General features: G+C 45.5%; 1 protein-coding gene across 4 annotated transcripts in view; it reads right to left on the reverse strand.

Moving 5' to 3' along the window:
- ARHGEF10 (Rho guanine nucleotide exchange factor 10) overlaps window positions 1-14,458 on the reverse strand; it is a 291,292-nt gene that overhangs the window by 109,378 nt on the left and 167,456 nt on the right. For all 4 annotated transcript variants that reach the window (XM_073589190.1, XM_073589191.1, XM_073589188.1 and 1 more), the window contains exon 18: window positions 8,986-9,158. In XM_073589190.1, coding sequence (XP_073445291.1) covers window positions 8,986-9,158 — 173 coding nt within the window. The remainder of the gene's footprint in view (window positions 1-8,985; window positions 9,159-14,458) is intronic.

Here is a 14,458-nt window from a genome sequence, read left to right on the forward strand (position 1 = left end):
GCTTCTGTCCTGTGTCACATCATCAATAAACACTAGTGACCCAGTGCCACTGGCAGCCATGCATGCCCAAGCCATCACACTGCCTCTGCCATGTTTTACAGATGATGTGGTATGCTTTGGATCGTGAGCTGTACCACGCCTTCGCCATACGTTTCTCTTTCCATCATTCTGGTAGAGGTTGATCTTGGTTTCATCTGTCCAAAGAATGTTCTTCCAGAACTGTGCTGGCTTTTTTAGATGTTTTTTTAGCAAAGTCCAGTCTAGCCTTTTGATTCTTGATGCTTATGAGTGGCTTGCACCGTGCAGCAAACCCTCTGCATTTACTTTCATGCAGTCTTCTCTTTATGGTAGATTTGGATATTGATACGCCTACCTCCTGGAGAGTGTTGTTCACTTGGTTCACAAGAAGGGGTTTCTCTTCACCATGGAGACTATTCTGCGATCATCCACCACTGTTGTCTTCCGTGGACTCCCAGGTCTTTTTGCATTGATGAGTTCACCAGTGCTTTCTTTCTTTCTCAGGATGTACCAAACTGTAGATTTTGCCACTCCTAATGTTGTAGCAATTTCTCGGATGGGTTTTTTTCTGTTTTTGCAGCTTAAGGATATCTTGTTTTACCTGCATGGAGAGCTCATTTGACCGCTGTTTCCTTCACAGCAAAACCTTCCAAATGCAAGCACCACACCTCAAATCAACTCAAGGCCTTTTATCTGCTTAATTGAGAATGACATAACGAAGGGACTGCCCACACCTGTCCATGAAATAGCCTTGGAGTCAATTGTCCAATTACTTTTGGTCCCTTTAAAAACAGGGTGGCACATGTTAAGGAGCTGAAACTCCTAAACCCTTCATCCAATTTTAATGTGGATACCCTCAAATGAAAGCTGAAAGTCTGAACTTCAACTGCATCTGAATTGTTTTGTTTAAAATTCATTGTGGTAATGTCTAGAACCAAAATTAGAAACAATGTTTTCTCTGTCCAAATATATATGGACCTAACTGTACGTACACACACATACAATATATATATATATATATATATATATATCCCATGAGACACGCTTACTGGGTGTCTGATGTCAGGGAAAAGCTACTGGACAACATTGGAAATTTCGAACGCATGCGCATAAAAACGCAAACGCATGCAAAAACACATACACGCATGCAAACGCTGCGTTTTTTGCCATCATGCGTAAGATGATGCGGATAAAAAACGCTGCGTAAACATGCGTTTGGGAATGCGGATGATACGCAAATGTGAACCTAGCCTAACTTGTGAAAGAGGCCTAATGTGTAGACAGAAACTGACAAGTTATGCAAAATTGCTCTCTGCTCACTGACACTGATTATCCTATTAATTGACAGGTCTTAAAAATTTGTACCTAGATGCTATATGACTTTAGGGAGGGGGGAGAGGTTGGGTTCACGCTGCATTTTTTATATGTGGACAAATATTAGCTGTAAGTAAATGGGGAGTTATTAAACACACTACAAAGTTAAGACTGCATTTTTAGAGGCATTTTTTCTCAATATCTGTGGTGCAGTTTTGGCGTTCGTTGCTCTTCTCCAAAATACAGCATGCTCTAGGCAAGGCATTTTGTAGGCATTTTCTATAGGACAGGAAAACATGTAAAGAAAAAAAACAAGGATATTAAAATGCTTATGGAAACAGACAGGTGGCAAAATAGAAAGGTGAGAAGCTTGGTAACAAAAAAAAAAATAAGTGTACAAAAGCTTGAATAAGTGGATAAGGCCATGTTTATGTTTGCCACGAGAAATATGTTTATATGCAGAAAAAGAAATGAAAAATAATGCAAATACAACTATAAATTAAAAAAAAGAAACCAAAAAAAAACAACAAAAAACACAAAGCAAGCATCTACCCAAACTGTTGAGCGGAAGTCCTGGAAGCATGTGGACTAGATCCCAAATAGCTAATTGGTATTCAGAAAATACTAATGAGTATAATGAATGGACAAGAAGGCTCCTATTGTGTGCAGAGACATCAGTGTGATGCCAACACAATCAGGGCAGATCAGGCACTTTAACCACATTGCTTCTAGAGACAAAATGAAGCTCTCAGGACAAGGAGGCTGTGTTGCGCACATAGTGGTAGACAAGAAAAGACCACAGCATCATTCATAGTAAAGCAATAAAAAGGAGCTGTGCAGCTATGTTCATCAGTGGTCATTATAAATAGTACTGGGTGCTACAAACTCCAGGCTTATTCACAGTCCCACAAGGTAGCCCGTATTTGACTGAGTCTAAGCAGAGGAGCGTAGGAAATCATTCTGCAGAATGCTGCAACTCTTAAGGCCCCGTTACACACAACGATGTTCCAGCGATCCCACCAGCGATCTGAGATGGATCGGATCGCTGGGACATAGTTAGTTAGACAGACTCACCAACGATCAAGACCAGCGATCAATCTGGTATCTAGGGTAAACAGCGGGTATCCAAGAGCCGCGCTGGTATATAGGGTAAACAGCGGGTATCCAAGAGCCGCGTGGCTCTTATTTACCCGATGTTTACGTTGGATACCAGCGTGCAGCGTCTCTGATCGTTGGTCTCCCGCTGCCGTTTGGTCGCTGATGGACGTCACACACAGCGATATCGCTGGAGAGATCGCTGATGCGTCACAAAATCAGCGATATCGCTGCGTGTGACGGGGCCCTTAAGCAAATGCCACATAACCTAAAAAGATAAATTGTTTTGCAAGATGAAAGGGAACCTGCCACCAGATTCATGTTGGGGACAACAAAAATCAGAGCCCTGCTGCATAATTACAGCCAGATATACAGTACAGACCAAAAGTTTTGACACACCTACTCATTCAAAGAGTTTTCTTTATTTTCATGACTATGAAAATTGTAGATTCACTCTGAAGGCATCAAAACTATGAATTAACACATGTGGAATTATATAATTAACAAAAAAGTATGAAACAACTGAAAATATGGCTTATATTCTAGGTTCTTCAAAGTAGCCACCTTTTGCTTTGATTACTGCTTTGCACACTCTTGGCATTCTCTTGATGAGCTTCAAGAGATGGTCACCGGAAATGGTCTTCCAACAGTCTTGAAGGAGTTCCCAGAGATGCTTAGCACTTGTTGGCCGTTTTGCCTTCACTCTGCGGTCCAGCTCACCCCAAACCATCTCGATTGGGTTCAGGTCTGGTGACTGTGGAGGCTAGGTCATCTGGCGAAGCACCCCATCACTCTCCCTCTTGGTCAAATAGCCCTTACACAGCTTGGAGGTGTGTTTGGGGTCAATGTCCTGTTGAAAAATAATAGCTTAGTTACTCACCGATAACGGTGTTTCTCGGAACCCATGACAGCACCACGGAGAGAGAGAGGGGGGGATCCGCCCTTCAGGGACAGGAACCTACAGATAAAAAGGGGGGTACCTCTCCTCCGCCTTCAGTTGGTTACAGATCATAAGAGGGTCTCCAGGTTAGTTAAACAGAAATATATGCACAACATTATAATATTGCTTATATATCAAGAAGCACCGTGCCTAAACGGAAATACTCTACGAACAGTAAAACGTGCTCACCACACTCGTGAAGGGGGGGGGAATAAGCGGGTGCTGTCATGGGTTCCGAGAAACACCGTTATCGGTGAGTAACTAAGCCATTCTCTCTCACACATGACAGCACCACGGAGAGAATTACAGAGATTGGTAGCTTAGGGAGGGACCACCGCCTGAAGGACCCTTCTCCCGAAGGTCAGGTCAGACGCAGAGGCTAGATCTAATCTATAGTGCCTGAAAAAGGTCGAAGGTGATGACCAGGTGGCCGCCTTAAAGATTTGTTCTATCGATACCTCAGATCTTTCAGCCCATGAGGTCGCCATCGCCCTTGTGGAATGGGCTCTCAGCCCTGCCGGGATGGTATTTCCACTGGATAAATATGCCAGGGCAATCGCATACCTTATCCACCTTGCCAGGGTACTCTTAGATGCCTTGAGCCCCTTCAGACGACCCTGGAAACACACAAAGAGAGCCTTCCTTCCTATATTTTTTGGTGGCCTCTAAATACTGTACTAGGCACCTCTTTACATCTAAGGTGTGGAATTTTTCTTCTCCCTTATTTTTTGGATTTGGGCAGAAGGAAGGAAGAACTACCTCTTGGGACCAATGAAAATGTGATGATACTTTAGGTAGATAGGCCGGGTCAGGTTTTAGGATGACTCTATCCTCTAGAATTTTTGTAAAAGGTGGACCTGCTGATAAGGCTTGAATATCGCTCACTCTGCGAGCTGATGTTAGTGCCACCAGAAGCACCGTTTTAAATGACAGGATTTTTAGGGATGCCGAGTGAATAGGTTCGAACGGAGGGCCTGTCAGTGTGGAAAGTACAAGATTCAGGTCCCATGACGGTAACCTTTGACTAGCTATTGGCCTAGATCTGGTTGCGGCCTTAATAAATCGTGCCACGCAAGGGTTACCTGCCACATCATGGTTATAAAGGGCGCCTAACGCCGCTACTTGTACTTTTAATGTGATGACCGCCAGACCCTTTTCTAAACCCCTTTGTAGAAATTCTAGGATCTTATCAATCTGAACCCCGTCCTGAACCTTTGCCCCAGAAATGGATAAGAATTTTTTCCATGTTCTGCCATAAGCTCTCATCATAACCGGTTTCCTACTTTTTTGTAATGTAGTTGTCAGGTTCTCTGAAAATCCTCTGTCCCTCATCAGCGCCCTCTCAAATTCCATGCTGTTAAATGGAGGTTCGCTGCCTGAGGGTGTAACACTGGGCCCTGCGATAGCAGGTCCGTGAGATCCGGTAGGATCCATGGGTCGGTTACCGAGAGCATTCTTAGCCAGGAGAACCAGGTTCTTTTTGGCCAGAAGGGGGCTATCAGTGTCATTCTTGCCCCGTCCTCCCTGACTTTTCTTAGGACCGTCGGAATGAGCATGATAGGGGGAAAGGCATATGTTAGACTCTGTGTCCATGGGAGCATAAATGCGTCCAGAGATAGAGGATTCCCCCTGGGGTCTAGGGAGCAGAAAGTTTCCACTTTTTTGTTTCTGAAATCGGCAAACAGATCTATGTCCGGGGTCCCCCACATTTTTACAATCTGCCGAAAAATGGACCACTTTAGTACCCATTCCCCCTGTCGTAATTGGGTGCGGCTCAGAAAGTCTGCCCTTTGATTCTCCGTGCCCCGGATGTGTAATGCTGACAGAGATAGCAGGTTTGCCTCTGTTAGCTTGAGGACTCTGGAAGATGTGTCCATTAGGGCTTGGGACCTGGTTCCCCCTGATGATTTATATAGGCCACTGTGACTCGATTGTCCGAAAGAATGCGGACATGATGATTCTGGAGCAGGGGTAGGAAGTGTGTTACTGCGTAGTCCACCGCTAAGAGCTCTTTCTGGTTTGAGGAGGCTTCTAATTTCTGACCTCCCCACGCATCCTGAGCCACCTCGTTGTTCATGTGTGCTCCCCATCCCGTGGGACTGGCATCCGTGGTCACTATGTGTGTTATTTTTGTTACCCAGGGGATCCCTTTGGACAGATTTTCATGGTTTCCCCACCAAGCAAGGGAATTAATAGTTTTTGAATTTAGGGTAATATGACCCTCTAGGTGTCCCCCTACTGCTTGCTGACTGGTTGGCTAATACGTCCCACTGGAGATCTCTCGTGTGTAACTGAGCCCATTGGACTGCTGGCAGGCAGGCAGATAGAGAACCCAGCAGTGACATAGCTTTCCTTAATGTCATGGAGGGATTTTGGATTGCTCTTGCTATAATTTGAGCGATTTTCTCCTTCTTGCGTTCTGGGAGGTGGCACTCTTGTATGTTTGAGTCCAGTGTTAGACCCAAGAATTCCTGTACTCTGCTGAGCTCCAATCTTGATTTTTTTCAGATTTAGGAGCCAGCCCCAGGCCCTGTAGAGTGTCCATCACCCGGTCCCTCTGTTCTTGGCATTTTTGAGCCGAGCTGCCTGCTATTTAAAAATCGTCTAGATACGGGATTATTATTATGTCTTGCTCCCTTATATGGGCCATCATTTCCGCTACTATTCTGGTAAATACCCGCGGGGCTACCGATATTCCGAACGACAGGGCTCTGTACTGGAATTCTTTTACCCTGCCCTTTATTGAGACGGCTAACCTGAGATATATTCTGGAGTCTTTGTGGATGGGGACGTGATAATAGGAGTCGCTAAGATCTTACACCGTCATGAAGCAGTTCGGGAACAGGATTTTGGTGGTGGACCTGATGGACTCCATTTTGAAGCTTTGGTTCCTGACGTATTTGTTTAATTTTTTAAAATTTATGATCATCCGAAAGGTGCCGTCTGGTTTGGTTACCAGAAAAAGAGGGGGGTAGAACCCTCTGCCCATATCCTGCAGGGGAACCTCCTGGAGGACTCCTTTTTTTTACCAGGCTTAGGACCTCGCTTTCTAGAGCTTCCTGCTCTTGCGTACTGGATCTCAGTGGCGTTATTACATACTTTTGAGGTGGGAGAGAGAGAGAGAGAGAGAGAGAGAGAGAGAGAGTCTATTCTTAGGCCCTCCTGGATTAGGTTTACTATCCATGTGTTGTTTGAGATTCTCATCCAGGCTGGAAGGAAAAGGGTTAAACCCCCCCCGGCAAACTGTCACTTAGAGGGCTTTTTGTCTAGGGATGAGTTACCAAAGATGAACCCTCTCTTCTTCTGCGTGGAGTGACTGCTGGAACAGCCATCCCTGTCTCGTTCCTTTTGTCGGTGATGGTGTTGGTGGTGCTGCTGCTGGTGCTGCTTAAGCTGCTGCTTGGCTTGCTGCTCCTGTTGCTGGTCGCTATCCCCCATTGCTCAGGATCGCTTCCAGCCAGGAGTGTTTCTGGCCCCACCATTTTAAATTTCCCGGCCCTGTGACGTCACCGCTCCCATCCTGCACCGTGTTTGCCGGGGAGAGCACTCCTGCGCCGTTTCCAGGGACCCGGAAGCCGGATTCTATTTCCGGGGCAGTGGCTATCTTGGTACACCTCTGTACCATGGCACATTTACCGGGTCCCCGCGAGCCCCGATCTCCTTTCCGGTGCGGCGGCTCCGACGTCTCCACCCCTCCCCCCCTCCCCCGCCCACCCGCATCGGCCCCAGCGGTGGCGGCTTCAGGCACCGCACCCGCCGCGACAGGGGCCTCCCCGCGGCCGTGTACCGGTCAGGTCGGCCCCGGATCCGGACTCCATCAGAACACGCAGGTACCGCCGTACTGTGGGTCACCCGTCATGGACAGGAACCTAACTGAAGGCGGAGGAGAGGTACCGCCCTTTTTATCTGTAGGTTCCTGTCCCTGAAGGGCGGATCCCCTCTCTCTCTCCGTGGTGCTGTCATGGGTGAGAGAGAAATGATGGTCCAACTAAACGCAAACTGGATGGAATAGCATGCCCCTGCAAGATGCTGTGCTAGCCATGCTGGTTCAGTATGCCTTCAATTTTGAATAAATCCCTAACAGTGTCACCAGCAAAGCACCCCCACACCATCACACCTCCTCCTCCATGCTTCACGGTGGGAACCAGGCATGTAGAGTCCATCCGTTCACCTTTTCTGTGTCGCACAAAGACACGGGGGTTGGAACCAAAGATCTCAAATTTGGACTCATCAGACCAAAGCACAGATTTCCACTGGTCTAATGTCCATTCCTTGTGTTCTTTAGCCCAAACAAGTCTCTTCTGCTTGTTGCCTGTCCTTAGCAGTGGTTTCCTAGCAGCTATTTTACCATGAAGGCCTGCTGCACAAAGTGTCCTCTTATCAGTTGTTGTAGAAATGTGTCTGCTGCTAGAACTCTGTGTGGCATTGACCTGGTCTCTAATCTGAGCTGCTGTTAACCTGCGATTTCTGAGGCTGGTGACTCGGATGAACTTATCCTTCGCAGCAGAAGTGACTCTTGGTCTTCCTTTCCTGGGGCGGTCCTCATGTGAGCCAGTTTCTTTGTAGCGCTTGATGGTTTTTGCCACTACACTTGGGGATACTTTCAGTTTTCCCAGTTTTTCGGACTGACTGACCTTCATTTCTTAAAGTAATGATGGCCACTCGTTTATCTTTACTTAGAATTTGTATTATGGCAAGAAAAAAGCAGCTAGCAGTCTATGTAGTAGGACTATCAGCTGTGTATCCACCAGACTTATGCACAACACAACTGATGGTCCCAACCCTATTTATAAGGCAAGAAATCCCACTTATTAAACCTGACAGTGCACACCTGTGAAGTGAAAACCATTTCTGGCGACTACCTCTTGAAGCTCATCAAGAGAATGCCAAGAGTGCGCAAAGCAGTAATCAAAGCAAAAGGTGGCTACTTTGAAGAACCTAGAATATAAGACATACAGTATTTTCAGTTGTTTCACACTTTTTTGCTAATTATATAATTCCACATGTGTTAATTCATAGTCTTGATGCCTTCAGAGTGAATCTACAATTTTCATAGTCATGAAAATAAAGAAAACTCTTTGAATGAGAAGGTGTGTCCAAGCTTTTGGTCTGTACTGTATTTCACTCCAAAAGGTTCCGGCCCCACACTCGGTCAGCTTCTCCCAGCACTGCTAGAGGTGATTGAATGGTCTCTCGCTATGGAAGAGACCAGTCAATCACATCTAGCAGCACTGAGAGCAGCCAGCCAGGGCCAGAAGCCAAAAAGAAGAAAAAGACATTTTTGACCCAAGTCTGCTGTATGGCTGTCCAATGTGCATGTTACAGTAGGAAAACGTCAGGAAAAGCTCCTGACCCATGCTGTGGGCTAGGTGCACAGACTTAGACAGCTGGTGTAGGAGGTGGCTTTCATCCTGGCCTTTAGAGCAGGAGCCCAGCTGTCAAAGTGGCGCACCCAGTATACCTGTTCTATAAATCGCTTGCGATGCCTTGAGGTCTTAAAAAAAATAAATATATAAACAGTATACGATGACAGTATTAAAAAATACTACAAGAAATAAAATCACGATAACTAAAATATGCAGCCATTTTAACTAGTGAAATTTGTATTGGGCTCTTACTTGGTTTGACACAAACAACTTTCTCAGCTGCATGCAAAGAAGAAAATCGATGTTGATTTCCTTGTTCCTCACTTTCAGCATATTCAATAACTTCAACCTGGCCCAAGGGAACACTCCATTTTAGTAAGTATTTTTGGCTGGTTGTTACCATACTGCTGCCTTCATTGGATGATCTAATATAGATAAAAAAAAAAAAAAAAAAAAAAGAGACTACAGTCACAATGTATAGATCACCAAGGCACATACAGAAACAGAACAGATAGGCATACACTACATTTTCCCCTCTTTCACAAACATTAGCCATACCTAATCTATCATTCACAAGCTGTTTCATAAGGATCTCTTTATTATATACACGAGGAGCCTAATAGATAGACACACATATACACACAGTTGTGTGGAAAAGTATTTGCCCCCTCCCTGATTTCCTATTCTTTTGCATTTTTGTCTCACTTAAATGTTTCAGATTACCTAACACATTTAAAGGGAATCTGTCACCCCTTTTTTGAGATATCATATAATGATATAATTCAATTGTGGGTGACATAAGGATTCTCCTAGTACTTTTGCTTCCCCCTGACCCTGGACCTTTCATGCATAAATACCTTTTTTATATCGGTTCAGATGTATGTAAACTGCCACGGTCCGGTCCGATGGGCGGGGCTTATTCACCTGCTCCCCCCCCTCCCTGTCTTGCTCTACGCATTTCTTCTTGTGTAGAGCAAGACAGGGAGGGGGGGAGGAGGAGGAGAATAAGCCCCGCCCATCGGACCGGACCGTTGCAGTTTACATACATCTGAACCAATACAAAAAAGGTATTTATGCATGAAAGGTGAGGGGTCAGGGGGAAGCAAAAGTATTAAGAGAATCCTTATGTGACACACAATTGAATGATATCATTATATGATATCTCAAAAAAGGGGTGACAGATTCCCTTTAAATATTAGACAAAGATAACACAAGTAAACACAAAATGCAGTTTTTAAAGGGAAGGTGCCGCAATTTTTTTTGCATTAAAAATGATTATTTAAATAAACAATTATTTTTAATACAAAATTAAATTTAACGTTAATTTTTTTTTATTATTACCGTATATACTCGTGTATAAGCCGAGATTTTCAGTTCATTTTTTTGGGCTCAAAGTGCCCCTCTCGGCTTCTACATGAGTCATATACGGGGGTCGGCGGGGGAGGGAGGAGTGTCAGAGACCATACTCCCCCCTCCTGGCACGGTCTCTGCAGCCCCCCTGCTTCCCCCATGATCTCAGTGTCCCAGCTGTTCCTGCATTCAGCGGTCACGTCGTACCACTCATTAAACTCATGAATATGTGCATATTTAATGAGCGGCTGCGGTACCACGTGACCGCTGAATGCAGGAACAGCCTGGGACGCCGACATCATGCTGGAAAGCAGGGGCTGAAGAGACCGGGCGCCAGGAGGGGGGTGGTGAGCATGACAGGGGAGCAGAGCAATACTTACGGCTCCCTGTTCCATCACTGTCTCCGGGTCCTCTGGCTGTGACATTTAGCGGAGGGCACGATGACGCAGTCAGTGCGCACCCTCTGCTAACGTCACTGCACAGGACCCGGGAAACAGCGATGGAACTGGGAACGGTAAATATAGCCAGTGCCGGGGGCCTGAGCCAGCGGCTACACCGGCACCTTGCCCCCAGCGACGGAGAGGTGAGTATGTCTTTTTTTTTTTTTTTTATAGCAGCAGCAGCATATGGGGGTATTTCTGTATGGAGCATCTACTTGGGCCACCATTAACCTTGTGCAGCATATGGGGGTATTTATGTATGGAGCATCTACTTGGGCCACCATTAACCTTGTGCAGCATATGGGGGGTATTTATGTATGGAGCTTCTACTTGGGCCACCATTAACCCTTGCGCAGCATATGGGGGTATTTATGTATGGATCTTTTACTTGGGCCACCATTAACCTTGTGCAGCATATGGGGGGTATTTATGTATGGAGCTTCTACTTGGGCCACCCATAACCCTTGTGCAGCATATGGGGGTATTTATGTATGGAGCTTTTACTTGGGCCACCATTAACCCTTGTGCAGCATATGGGGGTATTTATGTATGGAGCTTCTACTTGGGCCACCATTAACCCTTGTGCAGCATATGGGGGTATTTATGTATGGAGCTTCTACTTGGGCCACCATTTATCCCTTGTGCAGCAATATATGGGGGGGTATTTATGTATGAGCTTCTACTTGGGCCACCATTAACCCTTGTGCAGAAATATATGGGGGTATTTATCCTTGGAGCATCTTGTTGGGCCACCATTAACCCTGTTGCAGCATTTTATGGGGATATTTATCTATGGAGCATCTTTTTTGGACCACCATTAACCCTTGTGCAGCACCACCCTCGGCTTATACATGAGTCAATAAGTTTTCCCAGTTTTTTGTGGCAAAATTAAGGGGGTCGGCTTATACATGAGTATATACGGTAATTATTTTTGCAGCCACTGGGTGCTGCCATTTTGCTTTGCAGGAGTGTAAGAGACACTTACACTCTGCAAATAGGGCTGCCCTGGGCATAGGAGACAGCAGTCGCCTGCAGACCCCATACTTAGCATTCAGATGCTCCCTGCTGTGATCTGGGCACGTCCCTGGGCTGTCCAGATCACAGAGAAGGGAGGAGATCGGCGCCATTTTTCTGGAGCCCACAGTGTATACTGTGAGCTTCACTTTCACCCTATAATCGCAGGAGCCACGCGGTTATAGGCGAAGAGGACTGAGGACGGGAGGCAGGGGGAAGGAGCAGTGAGGTAATTATTGAGGGGGGGAGGAGTGAAAAGACAGCAGCAGCTGACCTGCGAAGGCTCCTCTCACTCGCACACATACAGCAGTGAATTGTCTCAGCTCCTGCAGCTGTGGGGGGTGAGGAGTCTGCACAGCTCAGTCCTATTGTCTGTGATTGTCTGTGCATCTAATCCCATCCTCTGTGATACAGTCTGCTGAGCTGTGTATCCAATCCTCCCATGTGTGATACTGACTGCTGCGCTGTGTATCTATTCCTCTCCTCTTTATACTGTCTGTGAAGCCGTGTATCTAATCCTATCCTGTGTGATACTGTCTGCTGAGCCATGTAACTAATCCTATCCTGTGTGATATTGTATGCAGAGCCGTGTATCTAATCCTATCCTGTGTGATACTGTCTGCTGAGCCATGTAACTAATCCTATCCTGTGTGATATTGTATGCAGAGCCGTGTATCTAATCCTATCCTGTGTGATACTGACTGCTGAGCTCTGTATCTAATCCTATCCTGTGTGATAGTCTTCTGAGCCATGTATCTAATCCTATCCTGTGTGATACTGACTGCTGAGCCGTGCATCTAATCCTAGCCTGTGATACTGTGTGCTGACCTGTGTATCTAATCCTATCCTGTGTGATACTGACTGCTGAGCTGTGTATCTAATCCTGTCCTGTTTGATAGTCTTCTGAGCCGTGTATCTAATTCTATCCTGTGTGATACAGTTTGCTGAGCCGTGTATCTAATCCTATCCTGTGTGATACTGTGCTGAGCCACATATCTAATCCCATCCTGTAATACTGTCTGCTGAGCCGTGTATCTAATCACCTCCTGTGTGATACTGTGCTGAGCCATGTATCTAATCCTCTCCTGTGTGATACTGTCTGCTGAGCTGTGCATCTAATCCTCCCATGTGTGATACTGATTGTATTATGTGTGAACTATATGGCGGTATTATGTGAGAACTGTATGGGCGGTATTATGCGAGAACTGTATGGGCGGTATTATGTGAGAACACTGACGGCATTAGGTGAGATCTATATGGCGGTATTATGTGAGAATTATATGGCGGTATTATGTGAGAACTGTATGGGGGGTATTATGTGTGAACTATATGAGCGGTATTAAGCGTGAACTGTATGGCGGTATTATGGGAGAACACTATGGAGGTATTAGGTGTGATACATATGGCGGTATTATGTGTGAACTATATGGCTGTATTGCTTTGAACTATATGGCGGTATTGTGTGTGATATATATGGCGGTATTATGTGAGAACACTATGGTGGCATGATGTGAGAACACTATGGCAGGCGTGCCCTGAAAACGCATTTATTCAGACTGGCCTACCGCCTCAACACATTAACCTAACTATCTCTGTGTGGTACAGCCAAAAGTTTTTACCATAACCAGGTTCCCCGTATCATGTTCCCACATGCTTTATGCATCTATTAGCCCTCTGCGTCTATACTGTTACACACTTAACATTATGGCTGGTCCATACAATCAGGGCAACTGTTACCACCCACCTTTCGTGTCTACCTCTTTCCTCATAGACTGTAAGCTTGCGAGCAGGGCCCTCATTCCTCTTGGTATCTGTTATGATCTATGTGATTATTGTTATGCTGTAATGTCTATTGTCTGTACAAATCCCCTCTGAAATGTAAAGTGCTGCGGAATATGTCGGCGCTATAGAAATAACATTTATTATTATCTGCAGAAAGGGGACCCATTCTAAGGTGGTTCTGGATGAGCACCTGCACACAGGTCTGGGGTAATAGAGGGGGCAGCATGACCTCCAGTTAGGTGCAGTCAGGGGAGGGCTGGTGAGGCAGCTGAAGAGAGGTTTCCTTTTTATTCTTACTATATGGCTACATTTCCCCTCAGCCTGCTTCCCAACGTCACCCCGGACTGCGCCTGTTGCCTCGCTTTCACACATCGCCAGGACAGGATGGAGAAAACAGGATCTGAGGAGGGGAATGGGGTCTTTGCCTGCAAAGTCTGGATCAAAACAGGCCATCAATCAGCAGAAATGTTTCCTGGATTTCTGTGGAGCAGACAAAAGCAGACGGTCTATCCATGTGTATAAAACACAGCACTCTATGTACAATTCCTGTCCCCCCATAGACCAGCACACTGCTCTCCTGAAATACTCTGTGCTGCTGTCACCCTACTCCCTCCACCATACATCTCCCAGAATCCTTGCTGCCTGCCATCCTCGGTGACCATCTACTTGTCAGTATAACTTTGAAGTCACCAACAAAATGACTGCTCACTGTGTTCCTAAATGTCATCCTCTCATCCCTTAGCAAACACCCAGAAGGGGAGGAGACTGAGTGACATCACACCCATATCAGCAGACTCAGCCCATATTTACCGCAGGGCAGTAATGTGAGCTAGTTGTACACTAGGTTTTTGTCAAATTTCAGTAGCTGCTCCCTCTTGTGTTTAAAAGTGGAAAAACCAAACCTTTTAAAATTATTTTTCATATTTAACTAAATTATAAACAAATGATATTTTTTAAGAACATTTAAACATTAATTCTTTACATTTTTTCAATTACTGCAAAAAAATTTTTTGATGGCACCTTCCCTTTAAATCAAAGTCTTTATTAAGTGAAAAAGAAATCCAAACCTATAAAGGCCCTGTGTGATTGCCCCTAAACCTAATAACTGGTTGGACAACCCTTAGCAGCAACAACTGCAA

The sequence above is a fragment of the Dendrobates tinctorius genome, unplaced genomic scaffold (assembly GCF_039654945.1).
Source record: "Dendrobates tinctorius isolate UK_male_01 unplaced genomic scaffold, ASM3965494v1 ptg000107l, whole genome shotgun sequence".
Lineage (NCBI taxonomy): Eukaryota > Metazoa > Chordata > Amphibia > Anura > Dendrobatidae > Dendrobates > Dendrobates tinctorius.